At 46.0% G+C, this 21,928-nt stretch overlaps 2 protein-coding genes across 2 annotated transcripts in view; one reads left to right on the forward strand and one right to left on the reverse strand.

Moving 5' to 3' along the window:
- LOC106751706 (slit homolog 2 protein) overlaps positions 1-21,928 on the reverse strand; it is a 68,109-nt gene that overhangs the window by 28,465 nt on the left and 17,716 nt on the right. The gene's annotated exons all lie outside the window — the stretch shown is intronic.
- LOC106751635 lies at positions 366-14,236 on the forward strand. Its single transcript, XM_014632598.1, has 5 exons — positions 366-435; positions 910-977; positions 6,527-6,872; positions 12,336-12,442; positions 14,210-14,236. Exons 1-5 carry the CDS (start codon positions 366-368, stop codon positions 14,234-14,236), a joined length of 618 nt encoding a protein of 205 aa, XP_014488084.1.

Consider the following 21,928-nt stretch of genomic DNA (forward strand, 5'->3'; position numbering starts at 1 on the left):
ATACGAGTATTATAAATTATTAGGTTGGTAAGAAAGTTATGTCGTTTTTCTGTTGCTCCAATTGAAATGTTCATTATTTCATTGTTCTTTGTGCGATTTAGACAATTTTGGTATTAATCGAAAGCTAGTAGTTCCACGTTTTGATTTTTGATATTACAGGTGTTTTTTAATCATTAAATTTTGAGAAATAGCGGTATATGATGGATCAAGAGAAACTTCATTTTAGGCACTTTATGCTTTATGAGTTCCAACTTGGTCATAATGCGACGGAAACTCATAAAAATTTGTGTTTAGTCTTTGGACTATCTAAAGTTAAAGTGCGTACGGTCCAAAGATGATTTGAAAAATTCAGGTCAGGTGACATGATGCTTCAAGATGAACCTCGCACCGGAAGACCAAAGGAGCTTGATTACGACGTTCTGAGGGCTTTAGTGGGTAATGAACCACTATTGACTACAAGGGAGATCGGGGATAAGTTAAGCGTTAGCCACATAACAATTGAAAACCACTTGAACAAGCTTGGCTTTGTCTACAAATGATGTCGTTGGATTCCCCGTGAATTAAGCGAAAAAAATATGGCAGATCGAATTTCTATTGCTTCTTCTTTGCTTGCTCGACAACAATATGAGCCATTCTTGGATCGCCTAGTTACTGGTGACGAAAAGTAGATTGACAATGTAGTGAGGAAAAGAGCCAAGGTAATGCCAGGCAGTTCACCTCCTACCCTTGCGAAGGCCAATTTGCACCAAAAAAAACTAATGTTTTGAGTTTGGTGGGATTGTCGAGGTCCTATCCACTGGGAACTGTTGCAACCAGATCAAACTGTCACAGCAGACCTATATTGCGATCAGCTAACCCGAATGGACACAAAAATATGTGAACTTTGTCTAGCACTGTATAATCGAAAAGGTGTTGTCTTCCAACATGACAATGCCAGGCCTCACGTGACTTTAAGGACGAAGGAGAAGCTGCAGGCTGTTGGTTATGAAGTTTTATCATATCCATCATACTCACCTGGCACCATCTGACTACCACTTGTTCCTCTCGATGCAAAATTTTCTTAAAGGGAAAAAAATTTGGAAATTTTCAGGATGTTCAGAGGGCAGTGGTAGATTTCCTGGCTTCAAAGGATAGGATCTTTTATACATCCGGTATAAATGACCTTGTTGACAGATGGAGAAAGGTCTTAGAAAACAGTGGTCAATATTTCATTAATTAATCTCATTTATAAGCTTAAATATAAAAAATTGAAATTTCTTCAAAAAAACGACATAACTTTCTTACCAACCTAATATATCCCAACTAATCTCTTTGCGTTTTTAAAATTGACTCTAATAAATGACTTTCCCGATTAAAAGTTTTCACGTCCGAATTTCATCGGCGCACCCTGTATATCATAATAATACATAATAATACATAATAATGATATACTCGAACGCGTGCCATGACAAGAACATATGCAACTAGCGCGAAATTGTGCCGCGCGAAATGTCGAGGAGAATGGCGTTTGTTTCAAGTTTGTACGTCGATTTTTCGCCGAGTTACAGGCGTTCGAAGAGTGCGAGATTTTGACGGACGAGCGCGAGCGGGAGCCAAAGCGCGTGCGGTATACTTTGTAGCGCGTTCGCGCAGCGGACTTCACACGTCGCCGCGGCGCGCAACATTGTCGCGAGTCGCAACCGCCGCTTTTGACGATCCGCCGCTCGTCAATATCTCCATGTAGAAAAGTCATAGCGAACTGTGGTAAATTGCATTCGAAAGCTTAAACCGTCCCCTTTCCGACAAAGAACAATCGTTTCTTTTAACACCGTCCATTCATTTTGCGGTACATGAAAACATCGATCGCGCGCGCGATTTACTTATTTTCTTTACATGATGATATTGAATATTTAATATTCAGTATCCAACTCTCATTTACGGCCCGGTACTATCATAGATAACAATTTCTTATCAGACGTTTAAACGTCATATATTAGCAGTTCCGTTGCGATAGAATCGCCGGAATTCCATCGGTAACACCTGGCCGTGTCGGCACGCGGGAGGGATGCGGAGTGCAAACGGGACGAAATTATCTCCTGAATTTCGGACGGAACGCCGAGACAACGAGGCGCAAAAAGGCGCGTAATCCGAAGAGAAGCGGCCGCACGTTAATTTGGTCGACGGCGCAAACGCAATTACCGCCCCGATCGAGGCACCCGTAACCGCCCATTATCATCTCCCCGTGAAAAAAAAAGCGAGATTCTCCGTCTCGCTGTTACACCATTCTCGCCTTTTACGAGGAGAGATGGCTTTCTAATGGATGTTGCTTGTGTGCGCTCGCTCGCTCGCTCGCGGCTTCGCGCGCCGTAAAACGTGGACTCGCTCTCTTCCACGAAGAGCGAAGAACCCCGACGGGTTCCAACGTCTCTCTCTCTCTCTCTCTTTCGTTCCCGTCCTTTCATTCGGCGCTCGCGATCCGGATCCCGAAATTATTAGCTTCTGCTCGCGCGAGGTCCACGCTCCCGTGGCGGTTTGTGTGTACATGTATACGCGCGACGCACACGGCGCTGTAAAAACTGCACGACCGATGCAAGGTGCGAGCAATCATTTTCGGGGGTCGGGGCGAAAGAAATTGCCGGGTAAGTTGCGTGTGTATGTGTGTGTGCATGTGTACGCGTTCGTCTAGAGAAGGGGAACCCGCGGCTGGCGGTGCGAACACCTGCTACTCTCGGCTACGTTCTACGACGTCCCGCTCGCAAACCACTGACAGACGACGACAACGACATGCCTTCCTTCGCCTCTTCGTCCTCTCAACTTTTCTCTCCTCTTTCTCTTTCTCCCTCCTCTCCTTCCCCCTCTGCGTGGCACTTAAACATTTCTGAAGAACGAACGCGGCAAGCCGGCTAACTTCGCGACCCTTGTCGGCGCGCGGCGTTTCCAGGCCGGTGAGAGACCACGCATGGGCGCGCGGAATTTAGTAGTTTCCCCCCCCCCCCCCGCGCCCGTAGTTATCGCTCATCACCACCTGCACCCTTCCCCTCCGCAAAAACACAATGCCACGGCCGCCCCCGTTCTTTCTGGCGCCGTGAACCAGATGGCGGTCGCATTAAAAACTTCTCGCGATTATGATTTCCCGATTTCAATGGTCGCGCGCCCCTCACTCTTCACTCTTTTCCTCCGAAGCATGGGACGGCCCATTCGGGGCGGCGGGCTTTTCGAAAAGCGCAGTTTTACGTCCTTTCGCGGATTAAACGGCCGCGATCACGTAAATTCGCGCCCGACGGATTTTTCCGCGCGGCAATAACCCGGTTCCTTCCACACCGCAAATCCAAGTGGGTTAATGTAGCTGAGACTTTTCCAGAACACATTTCCAGCCATTTTAAATCATTTAACACGATCGGGCGTGTTAACTTATACTTTAACGCGATTAAACATTTTAAATGACATAACCCAAAGCGGCGAGAAGATATACGAGGGCGGTCTGTTAAGTAGTAGGATTTGAAATGAAAACGCAATATTTCGGAAAAATTTCGATTTATTCTTCAACATTGTCCCCTTTCACTTCTATACACTTCTTCCAACGGTGCTGTAACTTTTTAATGCCCTCTAAAAAGTATGATTGTTCAAACTCTGCAAAATAGGCATCTATCTCAGTGATGATTTCCGAATTCGACGTGAATATCTTCCCTGCAAGCCATTTTTTCATGTTGGACAACAGGAAAGACAATTAATACTCTTAACAAATCTTTCCGCTGCTCAAACAAATTTTTTGGTGTCTAAACAAATCTTCTTTGCTGTCACTATATTGACAAACATTTGCTGTTCCCAGCAAAATTTGTTTTCTCCGTGTAAAGATATTTAGTTATAAGCAACATATCTAAATCGCTCTACCTTTTTTTATGTGATATTTTTATACGACGCGCGTGCGTTCTGCTGATTAGTACGCGTGAAACGGCGGCGCAAACGTTAAATGTCACCTACGCGCTGCTCGGGAAATATTGAAACCTCGTCAATCCGGGAGCGATCACCCGCACGATACTTCGTGACGTAAATGATCATCACATAGGAGTGCATTTTGCATCGCGTTTGTGGCAAAACGCCATTACGGCATGTTACGTAAATCGAGCTTTGATAAAGCCTTTTAGTGCTTATTTAGACTGCAACTTATCAGTCTTCCGAGCCGTATCGTGTCTGGTTGCACGTGTCTATTACGATTTGATCGCTGGTCTACACATTTTTTGACAGCGCTTGACATAACGTACAATGAAGAAACATTTTATGGTACTCGTAGATATAATCGCATAGCAATTGGAAGAATTGTAGACGAGAGATATTTCTAGTAAATGTTGCTGTAGTGATTTTGACCAGATTTATTGCAAATCTCTGCAAAACGCGTTCAATAACAAAACTATACAATATATAGGGTGAAAACAAATTTTGTTAGAACAGCAAATATTTGTCAATATAGTGACTATATAGTGACAGCGAAAAATTTGTTTTCCCGTGCGTTTCTTTCTTCTCTCTCTCTCTCTCTCTCTCTCTCTCACTCACTCATTCTTCCCTTTTTCTTATCTGCCGACCGGACGGTCTTCTTCCTCCGCGGAGGAACTTCTGTCTCTCCGGTACTTTTCGAATTTCACATATTTCCGACGTAGACTTCGCGTGAGAAACTTATCGGGTCTTAAACATCGCGCCTAATGGGTAAAACGTCAAACTGCTCTCCGGCGGCACTTAGCACCGTCCTGCCGCTACGGAATTGTCGCCGTCCTGTTTCTTGGAACTACCTCGAGGACGCGCGCGCCCGCGCTGCTGCGAAGGCAACTTCTAAGTCGCCAGTTTCCTAACTTCGCCGGCGTGAGGGAATTTTGTCGTCCTCGCTCGGTCGCTCCGGGAAGTTAATATACATTAACAGATATCGGCTCTCGCGAAGTAATAAAGCGTCGTAAATTCCCCCAGTCTCCCCTCGCTATCCCTCTTTGACGACACGGATATTTTCAACGCGGGTCGCCGCGCGAATCGACGCGGTGCGGCGCGACGAGAACGGCGCGTAAACATAAATCTCGTAAATGGAAATAGTCGCCGAAATCCCCGAAATTAAATCGACCGGCGACATTTCGGGCTATTTAAGTTTACAATGGGACACGAATCGCAATTCCAAGCGACAGACACGGCTCAGTTAGCCAGATAAATGCCGCGCTCCGCGGCAGTTTCGCGCGCGCGTGCGGTTTCTCTCTCGCGCGCGAGTCGGACTCGCGTCGTGCCCGGCTACCAGCGAGCGATGCTCGAACCAATATCTGCTCGTAACTTTGGAGAGTGAACAGACAAAAGAGAGAGAGAGAGAGAGAGGGAGAAAGAGAGAGAAAGGGAGAATTGGTGGAAACGAGTAGAAACGCGCTGCAGGAAGTTTGAGATATTTCCATTAAAAACCGGTTATACTATTTCAAGTATTTTCGTTTACTCGATGAACATACACACACATACACGCATACTCTCTCTCTCTCTCTCTCTCTCTTGGATATGCGTCGAAGTTGAAGATCGAAAACGGCAGCGTGTAAGTGAAGTCCGGATTTAGTTGCGGCTTCGACGTTCGATCGATGACCCACTTGCGAGGCAAATTCCCGAAATTTCGCGTTTGCATAATTAGATAATCGATCAGGATATGCAACTGCAGGATATCCTTGTGTCGAAATTTGAACGTCACTTTGTGGCGCTCTCGCAAGGATAGCCTACATCCACTTAAATGAATCCGTGGACTAGTAAAAATTTATTCTGACCATATCAATACTCATTAACTCTCTTTCTCCCCTCTATAATCGATTTTTCCTTCCGGTGAGCTTTCCGCCCACGCGGAAATTAAACGCGGTATACATGCAAGAACAAACGTATATAAATAATGACGCGAAGTGAGCGCGACGAAAAACGTCGCGATCCCTCATCAATTTAATGCGTTGCCGTAGAAACGACGGAACGGCGAAAAAAAAGAGGGAAAAAGGAAAAACCGCAACGCGGAAGCTGAGCGCGTAAAAGCCCATCGCGTACAAATTTACATAAGAGCGTAAGCGCGGCGCGACGGGCGTCTCGACCAATGAAACCGCCCTAAAAATAAGCCGCCGTATTGTTTTTCCCTTCTCTTTTTGTCGCACAGGACGTGTATAGCGACGTACGAATATTAAATGCGCGCTCAGAAATATATAAAAACGAGGGTACGGGTCTTTCTCTCTTTCTCTCTCTCTCTCTCTCTTCTATTGCATGTAACGAACTCCATATAATTAATTACAATTACGTACGATCGGTTGAACGGAGTGAAAAATACAACCAGAATATTAATTGAATTGTTACATTATCATTAAAATTCGTTGCTCGTTTTTCGACGTTGCGGCCGAGCGGTCGTTCGCGAAGTTACGCGTACTTCGCGCCGATGAACGTATAAAGAAGTTACGGCCTCGTTCGACACGCGGAAAGGATATTTCATTAGCTCTCCTTTCGATATTCTTTCATTTTCGCGAGACCATCTTATTAACTTATAACCCACCGAATGCGACGACAGCCACCGGCAACTGACACTATAATATATTTGCTGGGACGATTCGACGTGGAACTGAAGAAGAAATTGCATCATCTTGTAAAGAAGAAAGTCCTGTTCCATCACGACGATGCACCAGCACATTCATCCGCAATCGCTACAGCTAAACTGGTCGAATTGAGATACAAACTGCTCACTCATCCGCCGTATTTTCCAGATTTGACCTCCAGCGACTTTTTCCTGTTTCCCAACATGAAAAAATGGCTCGCAGGGAAGAAATTCACGTCGAATTCGAAGGTCATCACTATGGTAGATGCCTATTTAGCAGAGTTTGAACAATCATACTTTTTAGAGGGCATTAACCCTTTCGGTACGAGCGTTCTGTCCGCCATGACACTCCTGCTGTACGAGGCGCCGCTCCGAAAATGCACACATAGCACTTGGTCAGTTCTCTTTTGTATGAAGATTTTCCTAAGCATTAAATAAGAACTGTGCTTAATCTAATACGTCAGTAAAATAGAATACTCTGTTACCAACTATAGATGGTGCATACAGGCTGTCACATGGATGCCGGATATATCCGGCGCTCGTACACACAGGTCATCAAATGGATGCCAGATATATCCGGCGTTCGTACACACAGGTCATCAGATGGATGCCGGATATATCTGGCGTTCGTACATACAGGTCATCAGATGAATGCCGGATATATCCGGCGCTTGTACCGAAAGGGTTAAAAAGTTACAGCACCGTTGAAAGAAATGTATAGAAGTGAAAGGGGACTATGTTGAAAAATAAATCGAAATTTTTCCGAAATTGCGTTTTCATTTCAAATCCTACTACTTATCAGACCGTCCTCGTATATCTTCAATGCAATTCGATCATCGGTGAGGTTTCTGCGCAATCAATGGAAGAAGCGCGTGGCGCGGTCAACGTGTTAATTAATTAATATTTCCGCGAAAACCGCATAGTTTCACGGAAACGTCCCGTCGTCGTTGCACAAAAAGCCACTCGAATAATTTCAGCTCGCACATAGCTAGCTTTCCCGTCGACGATTTACGACGACCATTGTTCACACGGTCCCTGCGTTAATGCATATGCAATCTCGCGTGCGTGAGCCTGTCTGTGCTTCTCTCCATCGTTCATGGGCGCGTTCGCGAACAAGACGCACGACGCATCGCGCCGCGGGAACCACGTCGTTAAGGCACTCGTAAGAATTCAGCGCGTGGATCATCTAATAAATATTTCTCCGTGGCGGCGGCGGTATTCGATGTGCACCACGTGCCGCGTATCGTGCGGTATAAAAGGAAGATATACTCGAACGAGAAAACGTTACCGCCTCGGATCTCCGGTATATACATGTGTATACATACGTACATACATACATACGTACATACATACATATATATATATATATATACAGGGTGTCTTAAATTAATTTTGCAAATAACACGTAAATTGATAAGTTATTAATTAAAGAAGTATCTATAAATGACCATTTTCAAATATTGATAATTCGAAATTTCGCGTATTATTTGCAAAATGGTATAGAGCTTTTCTGCTCGGTTTCACCCGTCTACTTGCACACCTCTGGAACCGAGCTTAGTTTGGGACACCCTCTATATAATATATATATATATATATATATTTGTGTATATATATATACGAACTGCGTCCGGCACGGCTATACTTCGTACCTACACCTATGAGAGTTCGGTGAGCCTCAAGATTTTGGCGCCGCTAAAATGCCGGGCGTCGACTCCTCGCCGGGACGCGATGCGCCCGCCGGAATAGAACGCGTCGTTTCGTTATCTCGGTCACGTCCCGTCTGGACCCCCTCGGGCGCCCGTTTCCTCACAGTGGAAAAGAGATACTCGAATATTTGTTGCCCGAATCGCTCGGCCATCTATAACCGTGGTATCTGTACAGGGTGTATCAGGCGTCGCGAGCGCAACGTGGTTTTCCCGTGAGCGACGAGAGAAGGATAAAGGAAGAGATGGAAAGAGGCAGTCTCGATATCGTCGCGTCGATCACGTTCGCGTGTAGCCGAGGGTTCAAGGCACATCGGGTCAGGATGTTTGGAATTAAGCCTTGCGGTTGCATTCGTATTCTTCGATAGACCTCGCGCGAGTACATTCTCTCTCTCTCTCTTGGCGTGAGATTCCTCGTTCGTTTCGCTCGTCAAATTTCAAACGCGCATCGTGCATCCATGTAACGTAATTTTAAGTAAAATGTTATCGGCGCGAAATTTGAGTTGTACGGACGCTCAGATTATTTTCCCAACAACTCGGACAATTCGCGTGATCTCGCGTGTGTGTTGAGAAATGCAAAATTAACTTCTTTATTTTGCAACCTGTGCCAATAACGCTTCGCAACGAGACAGTCAGAGAGAGAGAGAGAGAAAGAGAGAGAGAGAGAGAGAGAGAGAGAGCTGTGCGGCGGCACGATTTTTTAAAATTAATGGTAATACACGCGTGTTTATTCGTCGTCCGGGAGAGAGAAAAATAAATAAATAAACGATATGATGGCAAACGACGGGCACTGTTGAGTAAACAAGTGTTGTTTCGGTTCAATTTTGACGAAGCGAAACGTATAAACCGCCACGAGAATCAAACCACCAAACGTTATCCAGTCTATGCTCGATTTGTCGATAAACACAGAGTAAACGATCCGTTATATGATTTTTACCGTTTTTAACTCGCGCCGCTACGAGCTATTACGCGAGTTTTTTTCGCAATAGAAATTCGCCAGTATAACGAACCGTTGCCAGCAATCAAACGTGCCAATTTTTTCCTTGATCTCTCCGACAGTCGTCATACAAAACTGATCTCACTCGTTCGTTCCCGTCAAACGAGTGTGTAAGAGAGAGAGAGAGAGAGAGAGAGAGAGAGAGAGAGAGAAACAAATGACGAATAAATTCACGGCGATACTAGGATCGAGTGCGCGTGAAGAAAGCCGCAAAGACGCCGACAATCTCAGCCGCGTTTGATATGCGAGAGAACTCACACGATCTCTCAAGCTCAACGCGCAACTCTTTAATCCGGCGAACCGTCGCCGTAGTCAAATGAATGGACGCGAGATAGTTGTTAATTAATGGATGAAGGGAGGACGTGTGACATCTGGAATTTTGTCGTCACACGCGCGCGTGCGAGGCCGGCTGAGGAGCGTGGTGCGGGAGAGAAAAGGAAGAAAACGGACGAGAGAGAAAGAGAGAGAAAAGCGAGGAAGCAGAGAATGATCGCAATAGCGTAGTTGGAGTGGGAAGACGGACAGGCGGAGGAAATAAAAGGCGGAGCGGAAGGCTTGGAAACGCGGAATACATTACACCCCAGAAAAGGATGAATCATACCGCTGATGGAATAAGTACTAGGGTGCTCGGCGGCCGCAGTAATTTGTAGGAGCAACCGACGTGCGGCCGAACGAAGGAATTAACGAGCAAACGAACGAGTGAAAGAACGAACGGACGACGCGCGCGATACGGAAACGGAAAAGTGTCTCGGATGTTGGACGGAGAGAAACCGAGAAAGAAAACGGGAGAGGTAAATGTTTGGAAGTATCACTCCGTCGAAAACTGCTTTCCTTTTTGTGGTAATCAACAAAATAAGTTACAGAAAAGTATTCGTATAAGTTTCAAAGAGGGGATATGAAGTTTTTTTGTGGAGAAAATCGGAAACGTCGAAAAGGTATATTGAACATTTTAAAGATCAATTCTGTGATAGCTACGACTTCGCTATAAAATCCTTTACGTTCGTAAACACATGTAATCAATCCTAAGTATGTATCAGCAGTTCTCTGTTTATCGTTCGCTCAGTTGACTTTTGACGATAGAAATGAGTGATAACAAACTCTTTCTGTTATTTCCATATAAAATAGACTCATTAATTTAGTAAGGCGAAAGATTCAAGCAATACTTTGATAAGATGCAACTTTTAGTAATAAGTATCCGGAAAAAACGCGGTTTTCGGTAAAGTAATACTTCCGAACATTTACTGAACGGGGAAGAGGAGCAGAAGGGACAAGAAAAAGAAGAATCGGCGAGAGAGAGAGAGAGAGAGGAAGAACCCGATGAGCCGGCGAAACTTATAATGGAATCATCCTTCTGACCTAACCTAAGGAAGTCGGAGGAGGCCGTAGAAAACTAGTTCCCTGTAATTCCTCCTTTGACGGGGAGTCCTCGCTGCTGCATCCTCGCGCGTTTCTGTCGCCTTTCCTTTCATCCTCTCGTCCCTTCTCGTCGCGGCCGCATTCGAGTCGCCGCTTATGCTGCGACACACATTAGACACATGCGCCGCAGTCAATGGAATAGCGCTCGACCGTAAACTTGACACAATTGCCACTCCGACGTAACTCAGAGGGATCAGCACAATGCTGGGCGTATACCTTCTCTACGGCGGACGGGCCGAGAGTGAGGGAGATGGATGGACAGATAGGTGGGTAGGTAGACAGATTGGTATATAGGCAGATAAATAGATAGAGAATTAACGAGAGAGAGAGAGAGAGAGAGAGAGAGAGAATAGAATGTTAGAGTAGATATACTGATGGAAGACAGTTCGGGACGAAGGTGAAAGAGATCCCGGGAAAGGTGAGACGCCCCGATGAGAAGGATATTGTAAATCTTCAGCCCTGCGTGGTATAAGGGAAAGGAGGGGGGAGGGGATAAGATGACGAAATGGATAACATGAAACACTTGGGAAAATAATTGCGCGGGCGTTTCCCGCCCGCTTTAAGAAAGAAGCTCGCTGGGTGTGTAGATCGCGCGGGCGCGCGCTATCACTTGGCGATCGCTTCACCAAGTGTGATACGGCAGCAAGCTTTTCGGCGCGTAAACGGAAGAGAAGCGCGCGATAAAAGAGCGCGAGAGCAAGGCGCGTCGTCAAGAGCGAAATGAAAGGAGGGAAGATATTGAGAAGCGCTCTCCGCGACTTCGGAAGAAAGGAGAAAGCTGCCCGTGCCCGTGAGACCCTATTGAGTCGGTCCATACACGTTTACCGCCGTTATTTTTCCCACCGCATCGAACCCGCCCCGTTGTATCGAGGCGTGAGACTGCGGAGTGAGCATCTGCCTCCCTCGATCCTCCTCTCTCCATTTCTTTTTCTCTTCTCTCAAAAGCGGTCCGCACTCGGCCGAGCACTCGAGGTTGCCGCCGTAGAGCTGCTTTTTGTCCAATCATGCGCGCGAAATATTGCCGCCGCGAGACGACCCCGGTTGCCTGTTGCAACGAGCAGAAATAAGAGAGGGAGGAAAAAACCAAAGAGAGAGGGAGGGAGAAAACGTCACATACTTGCCCCCGACGACTGATGCGCATTTAGATCGCGCGCCGGCGGCGGCTCCGGTCGATGACGCGCGCGCGCAGGTCGGTCGATCCTTAAAGTATTGTACTTTTCAGCGACGATATCAGAAGGACCCTTCGTGAACTTGCTACGAGGGTGGTCTGATAAGTAGTAGGATTTGACATGAAAACACAATATTTCGGAAAAATTTCGATTTATTTTTCAACCCCTTTCACTTCTATATACTTCTTCCAACGGTGCTGTAACTATTCAATGGCCTCTAAAAATTATGAGGGTGGATCAAAAAATTTGTCGAAACTTTTCGATATGTTTATTTAACTATCTAAGTGACAAATGTTAATTTTGGACGATATTAATTTATTTGAGAAACATTAAATTCAGCGAGAACGAATATATGCGCAATATTGCGGATATGAAGATACTATTTATTTTTATTCTCCTTATATGTTTGTACATCACTACCAGAAAGTGGTATATAAATATTTAAATATATACATACGTATACATATTTAAATATGTACTATATGTGCGTATATACACAGAATTAAGAGTCTTTCAAACTAATCTCGGTTCCTGCGGTGTGCAAGTAGAACGGGTGAAGCCGAGCAAAAAGTTCTGTATTTTACGCGTGTACTACGCTTTGCAGAAGGTTTGCGGACACGACGTTGTCGGCGCTCTTTCCTTCGGCCACTCGGGAAAATTGGCTCTTCACTTTACAACGGCAGCAGTCCGATGTTCAATAACCGCGATAAACACAACGATTTTAGTCACTTTTTAACACGCACGAACGACTCCGCGTACACTCGCAGGGACACGAGTATGCGGGGGATTTGGTCGACGATCGGCGGATTTATGCTCGCGCACATTAATCGAGTTTTCCTCGAGTACATTTGAGCCCGCTTCATTATCGTTCATTTTTGAATCACGTGTTACGTTCGGCGTGCGTTTATAATGGCGCGCGTTTCTGTCGCATTAGCGAGAGCGCGCGTGCCGTTGTGTTCGGTGCGCGCAATCGAAAGCTTCGGATTCCATTTTACAAAGAGCTATTTTGATATATCCCACGTGTACGAGTGTACTCAATTGATGTCACCGTGAATGCCACCGCGCCGCCGTGTACACATATAAATTTCATAAAATACACGGAAGCTCACCGACGGAAGATACGGAACGCACTAAATAATCGACATTGTTCCGCGGCTTCCGGATAGAAAAATGCGAAAAAAATGGAGGAAGAGGCAAGGGAGGGGAGGTGTGAAAAGCGTCACACGAGCGTTCGAACGAGCGTAAAAATCTCCGTCGTCTGCGCTTTTGAATCGTTTTCTGAACATTGTTCGTTCGGCTAATCCCGACGTATTGTTCGCGTATGTACCCGCGTCGTTCATGTATCTCCATTGTCGGTCGACAATCCCCGATCTTGACTTTAAACTCTGACCCGCCCGTCCGTTTTCGACCTCTAACTCGCGGTCTGAACGTGCAGCGCGCGCAGTGCATCTCTTCGAGTCCTCGAAATACGCGCTCGATCGAGCGCGCAAAAAAGGGAGAAAATAAAAAAGAAACGAAAAAAAAGAAATAACAGAGGGACGAGCAGAGCGAGCATAAGAATCGTAAATGATAAAATTCCCATTTTAATATATTCCGCCAGTCTTCCGTTTTTTTTTCTTCTTCCTCCTCGTTAGTTCCCTGTAGAATCGCACGCGATTTCTGTTTTGGAAACGGCAAAAAATGGCTGGGGCGATCGATATCTGATAAATATGTTACGAATCGGCAAAAAACATCTCACGCTGCACCGTATGTGCGCGCGCGTGGTTTAAAAATGTCAGAGGGGCCGCGCGGGCGGTGCTAGAAGAATACGCATCTTCGCGTTGAGCGAGTGGAAAGCAACGCTGCACATTTTTCGTGCATGTATGGGTTTTCCATCGTCACTCTGACGCAAATCGGTGGAAGGCTGCAGGCGGAGGATGTGCTGCGCGAGTTTTGCGCATCGCCTACCGCGTATTCTGTCCTTCTCATCGCTTGAACGCGGCCGAACTTTGGCATACACGAACGTCATAAAGCCCCGGAGTAATTGTGCGAACGCGAACGAGATATAATTGGAACGGGAGCGAGCGAGCGGATGGGCGGGAACGAGACCAGGTGGAAACGAATGTATCTCGACAGTTATTCGATTAGTCGTGCGAAAAATATAGTAATGCGCTAATTAACTGTGGAGAGAGCGGCGTCCTTGCACGTATACAGGGTGTCCCGTAATTTTTTAGTTATTAATTAAAGAAGCATCTATAATGACCATTTGCAATCATTGTATAAAAAGAGCATAAATGACGTCAAAAATAATTATTAGGTTGGTAAGAAAGTTATGTCGTTTTTCTGTTGCTCCAATTGAAATGTTCATTATTTCGTTGTCTTTTGTGCCTTTTAGACAATTTTGGTATTGATCGAAAGCTAGTAGTCCCACGTTTTGATTTTTGATACTACAGGTGTTTTTTAATCATTAAATTTTGAGAAATAGAGGTATATGATGGATCATGAAAAATTTCATTTTAGGCACTTTATGCTTTATGAGTTCCAATTTGGTCATAATGCGACGGAAGCTCATAAAAATTTGTTTTGTCTTTGGACCATCTAAAGTTAAAGTGCGTACGGTCCAAAGATGGTTTGAAAAGTCAGGTGACATGAAGCTTTAAGATAAACCTCACACCGAAAGACCAAAAGAGCTTGATGACGTTCTGAGGGCTTTAGTGGGTAATAAACCACTATTGACTACGAGGGAGATCGGGGATAAGTTAAGCGTTAGCCACATAACAATTGAAAACCACTTGAACAAGTTTGGCTTTGTCTACAAATGGTGTCGTTGTATTCCCCGTGAATTAAGCGAAAAAAATATGGCAGATCGAATTTCTATTGTTTCTTCTTTGCTTGCTCGACAACAATATGAGCCATTCTTGGATCACCTGGTTACTGGTGATGAAAATTGGATTGTGTATGACAATGTAGTGAGGAAAAGAACCAAGATAATGCCAGGCAGTTCGTCTCCTATCCTTGCGAAGGCCAATTTGCACCAAAAAAAGCTAATGCTTTGCATTTGGTGGGATTGTCGAGATCCTATCCACTGGGAACTGTTGCAACCAGATCAAACTGTCACAGCAGACCTATATTGTGATCAGCTAATCCGACTGGATACAAAAATACGTGAACTTTGTCCAGCACTGTATAACCAAAAAGGTGTTGTCTTCCAAAATGACAATGTCAGGCCTCACGTGGCTTTAAGGACGAAGGAGTAGCTCTAGGCTCTTGGTTATGAAGTTTCATCACATCCACCATACTAACTTGACCTGGCACCATCTAACTACCACTTTTTCCTCTCGATGCAAAATTTTCTTAAAGGAAAAAAATTTGGAAATTTTCAGGATGTTCAGAGGGTAGTGGTAGATTTCGTTGGTTTCATTAATTAATCTCACTTATGAGCTTAAATGTAAGATATTGAAATTTCCTCAAAAGAACGAGATAACTTTCTTACCAACCTAATATAATATATAATTCGTCTCAGTGAGAAAAACTTTTTCCCGATGCACCGAAGCGGTGTCCGGAAAATCTTTCGCCCGGGCGACGACGACAACGAGGCGAAGACACAGCCGGGAGGGGAAAATCGCGAGAGATTTTTGCGCCGCGCCGCGCCGCGCATTAGCGTCGCGTCGCGACCGTAAAATCGGAGATTCCGGTAACGAAACGCAGTATGCGCAAACTGCGCGGACGACCGACGCAATTATGCAACGCTCTAACGATTATTGCCGGGACGACGCCGTTATGAGATTATACGGGGCGCCGCCCGTCGTAACACCTGTCTAATGCTCGCGACCGCCACCGTCGTCTCACGTGAGGTAATCGTTGTTTCGACAATCTCAACGAGCCGAACAATGCTCCGTTGTTCGTCCGTTTCCATTCCCTCCGCCTCTCCTCCCCCTCTCTCTTTCCTCTACCTTTTTCTCTGTGTGGCTCTTTCTCTGTCTTTTCTTCCTCTCTCTTTTCCGTTTTCCGCTTTTCCCTCTCCGAATGCGTGCAAACACGCGGCCGCTCTCTTTCTTTCGCTCGCTCTTTCTCCTTCCCTTTCCTCCTATTTCTCTCTCTCCTCCTCCTCTCTTCCGACGCTTTCGGTGCTCTCGCATCGTGATAAAAAGGACGGCGCGACATTGTGCGTACAAAAACCGACGGCGGCGGCAGGATGGATCGCTGTTTCGCGAGATCTCGCACCATCGCGCTGTGATTTCCTCCCGGCTAATCATCCACCAACCAACCGGCAAGCCGGTTCCCGCCAGCCTCGTTTTCTATGCCGTTACTGTGCCTTATTAATTACGGTGGCACTCGGCAATGCATATACCAGCGGTGTAACGCCAATTAATTTCCCCGAGCACGGGAATTAATGTCAAAGGCAGAATGAAAGCGTGGATGGAAATTGCCGGCGACGACGACTACCACGACTACGACGACGACGACATTTCCACGTAAATATCGCGAGAGGGAGAAAGAGAGAGAGAGAGAGAGAGAGAGGGAGCACTCGCGGGAACGAGTCTCGGGACCTGAGCAGTTGTTATTCAATAAAGTTTCGTTAATTTGCGCGAGAGATTCGAGAGCGATCGGTCGCGATTGAGAGAGAGAGAGAGGGATCGCTTGCTCTCTCGCCTTCTCTTGCTCTCTCTCTCATTAAATATTTCAATTTAACCTGTCCCGTCGGCATTTCATCGCCCCGTCTCTCTCTCTCTCTCTCTCTCTCTCTCTTCGTCATTTTTTTTTAAGTTTAATTTACGTGACCTTGTCTCAGCGTTCGGCGAGAATGTGTACATACAAGAAGGGTGCCTGCATCGAAATATCTCTCTCTCTCTCTCTCTCTCTCTCTCTCTCTCTCTCTCTCGAGCACGCAATTGTAGTGTTACCGAATTATTAATAGCGTAGGCGCAATTTCCGCCGCCGACGAATGTCGTTCGAGTGTTTCCAATTCGTGAATCGGATAACGATTGTTTAACTACTTTAAAAATGTTTAAATGCGAGGGGAGCGAGCGAACGCGCAAGTGGTTCTAAGGAACATCTCCACTTAAATAAAGAGGATTTACACAGCGCGCTTATTTCCCATAAATGTAAATACACTCCGGGGCGAGTAAATATATTAGTCGCGAAACGTTATTCCGTGGCGGTTACCGACTCTCTCTCTCTCTCTCTCTCTCGGCCTTCGCCTCATTCCTTCTCTATACAAATGAACGCTCAAATATATGCTCAGTTATTAATTAAAGCGGCCCATAAGAGAAATAGAATTCGCTCCCCGTGTATTTTCTTTAAAATTTACGCTAACGACATTAGTTTTGTTTCCACCGCCGTTGAAGTCTCCGTGCACGCGCGCTATCTCCGCCGCGCGAGATCTCATTTCGCACTTTACTGTTCCCTATATTCCAGAGATCCTTGAAACTTCCGGTTATGAGTACGCTGGTGAGCTCGGCTTAAAATCAATCGAAACTTTCATCGTTTTTTTCGTCCGTTGCGCATATATCGCATCTCGCTGCGCCTTAAATTGTAAATTTGCACTTGGAAATTCCGTCGCGGCGCCTTCGTGGACGCGCGTCGAGCCGAAAGAGAAGGATCGAAGATTCGAAGACTTCTTTGTTCGCTTGTCGATTACTTCCTTGTGATTCGTTTCGTTGTAAATTTACAGCGCACACCCGAGTCGAAATTTTCGCCCTATGTTAAACCTTTAATTTTACAACATAGTAATAGCTAAGATGATAAAATGGGTTCAACAATAACAATGTTTTTTCACCGAACAATACGATGTAATCCGACGATACAACAATATATTTATTAAATAATATCGAATAATGTTGTTTTTGTGTGAGAGATATTGCTGCGATATAATGGGTTCAAACAAAAAGAAGTACCGAAATCAAGAACGGCTTTTTCTTCTGCACATCAGCGATGTTTATATGTTAAAAATACGCTGACGTTAACCGTTTATAATACTTATTTAGCTTTTCCTATTTTTAGATACAAGAGATGTTAACGTGTTTAAAGATTAGTGGCTGCCTCTCATGGACGATATATATAGAACGCAGTTTATTTTTAACATTATTGAACGATAAAGCGTGTCTGAGATAGACGATAGGAACGGAAGTGTGGGTCAAGTTCTTTCGAGAAGAAAAAAAAGAAAAGAAGATAAGGTGAATATCGCACAAATATTTGTCATTTACGTGATTCGCCGTGAAAAAGGCATCCCGGACAACGCGAAATGACACTTTAGAGACAGAGTTTCCGGCGAATTTCGGACAGACTGATGGAACTTCCCTGGTGGAAATGTCAATAAATATCGTTTCTCTTTCAATTCCTGGCATTAGATTTTCCGACGAGTCGAAGCGTCGATGGAAACTCATTTTAAAGACGCACACGCGGGGAGAATTAAAGGTTTAACATTATGACCAAAATTTCGACTCGGACTGATCATCTAGAAACGCGTGAAACGAATGCTTCGCCGATAAGCGCAAGAAGCGACGGTATTACCTCAATCAGCTGGCAATCAGCTAAGACAAAAAGGCGATGCTTACGACAGCGCGCGAAGGGTAGAAGGAGGAGGAGGAGAGGGAAGAAGAGAGCCCGTTCGGGAGAAAAACTGTCGGAAGGTCTGTATTAAAAAGTAGGTATCTCACGGGCCGAAGACATGCACGGAAGGTCCGAAGTTGAACGGATGGATGGTATGAAAATTACATAGTGGATATATAATAAACCGCGGATCGTACGCGCGAGGATTCCCCGAGAGAGAGAGCGTAATTTCGTCTCAAAGAGCCTAATGACCGGCCGCCATTGCGAGTAGCAAAGCATCGTTTGAACTTTTCGCTTTCGCCGCTCTCTTCGTTTTTTCACCCTCGTCCTCGCCCCTCTCTCTCTCTCTCTATCCGCACTCGTCAGCCTCTCTCACTCTCTCTTTCTACATACATCTCTCTGCACGTTCGAAATATTTCCGGAATTTTTTCCAATTAGGATACATCCGGAAACGGCCATTTTGCGCGCGTAATGTTTTTTCCCCTCTGCTATACGCTCGTCCGTGGGCCATTCGAATGTTTCTCATATATATACACTCGATGGTCTCTGCCTCTTATACTATTCGCGTCGAATACGTTCTCGTTCGACGCAAAAGCGAGAGAATATTATGATAAACCATGTGTGTATATGTGTGTGTGTGTGTGTGTGTGTGTGTGTACGCCGTTTTGCGAATTCCTGACGTACGAAATCCGCCGTGAAAGAGACGTGAAATAAATAGACACTCGACGACGATGCGTCATTTCGGGAAAATCGCGAGAAACGCAGCGTAGACGTGAGTCGGAGCAATTTGTTCAGTTCCACGCAGGACGCAGGGAATATAATTAAATGGATGAAAACGAAGAAGAGCGCGCGGCGCGTGTTCTCTCTCTCTCTCTCTGTTTGAACGAAAGTTCAAAGGACTGCCGGAGCTAAAAACGCGCTTAATTTTAATGACAAAGTTTTCTACGGCGACTCGCATTATTTAATAATTATGCGGGCGCGATTCTTTACGATGCTGCGCAAATTGGAGTTTAAATTCCAAAACTTTCGAGACCTGCGACAGCTTCCGTTTATCTTGGCCTTCTGGCCACGATAGCGCCAGATGAAAATCCTTCCAAAGGCGAAAGCGAAATCTTTTTCGTCGGCACACACTTTTATTTTTTCGCCGCTTATCATTTTAGATTTGTCCTCAGATTCAATCATTTTTCCGATATGCCTTATTGCGAACGCTCAGATAGGGTGGAGGAGCGAGCTCCGATTCAGTATGCCGAAACGGTGGAGTAGACGCGCCGCACGCCATGTAGGGGACTCGATCCGATTAATGGTGCGGCGGAGGTGCTCCGCGGACGAATCTTCCGGTCCTCCGCCCGGAAGATCTTGTGACGCTTACGGCCACGAGTGCAGAACGAGGTTCCGGCATCAGGAAGGTATTGAAGGGTAACTACTACCAAGACAACCGTACAATACCCGAAACACACGAAATCGAAAAGGCACGCCAGGCGTATGCTCACCATTCTGTCAACTTGAGTGGTATGGCAGACAAGAACAAGTCTCTCCGAGTGCTCGCGACGAGCGCCGCTAGCTGCGGCGGTGAGAGTCCAGCGCGCGCGAGACCATCTCGCCTGGCGCGCTGCAACCCGGCGATCGAGCCTTGCTCGATCTGCAACACGCCTTTACTTAAATATCTATAAAAATGCTTATCTGGTGCACAAATGTCGTAGTTGTGAGTATACAAAAGGTAAATATGAAAAATTTATTTCCGCGACAAAAAAAAGAATGCATAAATAAGTATATATTGATAGACAAATAGTATTTGTTCGTCCTACGGCGAATAAATCCTTTCGGTCAAATAGTACAAAATAGTAATATCTATAACAATAAATAATTTATAAATAATCGCGAGTCTATCCCAGTTATAGTATACAAAAGAAGAGAAAGTGTATTAACGAGTGAATAACAGCCGTTAAAGGAAATACGAATAATAATGGTGCTCTCGTGATAGTCTACGATTGCGTATTATCACAGAGAGAAAAAGAGTGAGGGAAAGCATAGAGAATTTCCCCGAGTTTTCGGTGACGCGACTTTAGTTGGCAGCCAACATGAGGGAGAAACACACCGGGGGGAACGCTTGATAATATTATGGAATTATTCCGCCGGTCATGCGGCTCTCCCGGAGTGCGCACTCGGCGCGGCGCTGTAAAATTATGCGCTTGTTTTTCCGGTCCGCCAGCCGGCCCGGCTCTCTCCGCCGCGAATCATTCGTGCGCGTTATTTTTTCACGCTCCATGTTCCCTGGCGAAGAACGTCTTGTTACCCTCCCGCCGCATTGTTACCGTAAAACGAGGATGTTATGATAGGCACCCGAGCTCCATTTTGCGGATTCTCTCGAGAGAAAACCGAGCGAGCAAGAAAGAGAGAGGAAGGAAAGAGAGAAAGAGAGACAGCTGTCTACCTTCTCCCTTTTTCTCTCTCCCAACGACTCGTCTTCTTCCCTCCATCCTCTCCTATCCTCGCTCGCCACGATGGAGGCGTCGGATCACGCTTATCTTGCTCTCAATGGACGCGCAGAAAATTTCGCCTGCCCTCCGCTTCTTGCTCTTTTCAGGAGCCGCATGCCTGGACGACCGAGGCCATGACGCCGCGGTGACAGGTAAAGAGACGGCAATTGAAATAACAAGGGGACGTGAAGGAGGAAGCCAGCTTGAGAACAGCCCGACCGGGAAGAGGAAGAGAAGTTGTCGTCGGTCGTCGCTTCCGCGCCACCTAAGCCCCGAACCGTTTCGGGCTCTCTCTCTCTCTCTCTCTCTCTCTCTGAAAAGAATCTACCGGCGCGCGCTGCAGCCGTCGTCTCTTCCGTCCTGGATTTCGGACGATCGGAGCATTCTCGAAAAAATCTGTCCCTTTTCAAGCCGTTTAACAATGCGGTCTCAGAGGGAAGAGATCGAGGGAGAGATCGAGCGGGGCGAAGGGCGGACGCCCCTCCGACGTCCTCGTGTCTTTTTCTGTGGATACTGGCTGTCTCGTCTTCGTGACTTGTACAACGATCCCTGAGTCGAAATTTTCGCCCTACCAAAACCCTTCGCAAAACCAAACAGACTCGGCTACTTCGACTGCCAATCGTTTTTGCGCCGTGCGAAACGCAGTATCAGCAGCGGCAAGGGAGAAGAAAGATAAGGGACAAGCGAGAAAACACAGTTCCGTAGTTAACTTTATCACGCGGCCGGGCTCTTCCTCCCTCCGGTCCGAGACCAGCGGAGATCTCCTCCGGAGTCGGAGTTGGACGCGTTGATTTTCAAATGCCGGCCTGGGACTCGTTACGGCGAAAGTCACGCGCGCTCCCCAGCGCGCTCGATCACCCTCTTGAAATCACCGACGAAATTCGATCATCCAGATTCGGACAATCCTGGCAGGTTAGGCTGATTCGAAAATTTCCACCTCCATCGTCGTCGTCGTTTGCGGAGGGAGCCCGAATCGAAATTTTTGCCCTACGTTAAACCTTTAATTCTACAATATAGTAGGAACTAAGATAGTAAAACGGGTTCAATTTCAATTCTAATAATATAACTTCCAGTTTGGCCCCGAT

Source organism: Dinoponera quadriceps, unplaced genomic scaffold, assembly GCF_001313825.1.
Source record: "Dinoponera quadriceps isolate SergipeBrazil2010 unplaced genomic scaffold, ASM131382v1 scaffold115, whole genome shotgun sequence".
Classification (NCBI taxonomy): Eukaryota; Metazoa; Arthropoda; class Insecta; order Hymenoptera; family Formicidae; genus Dinoponera; species Dinoponera quadriceps.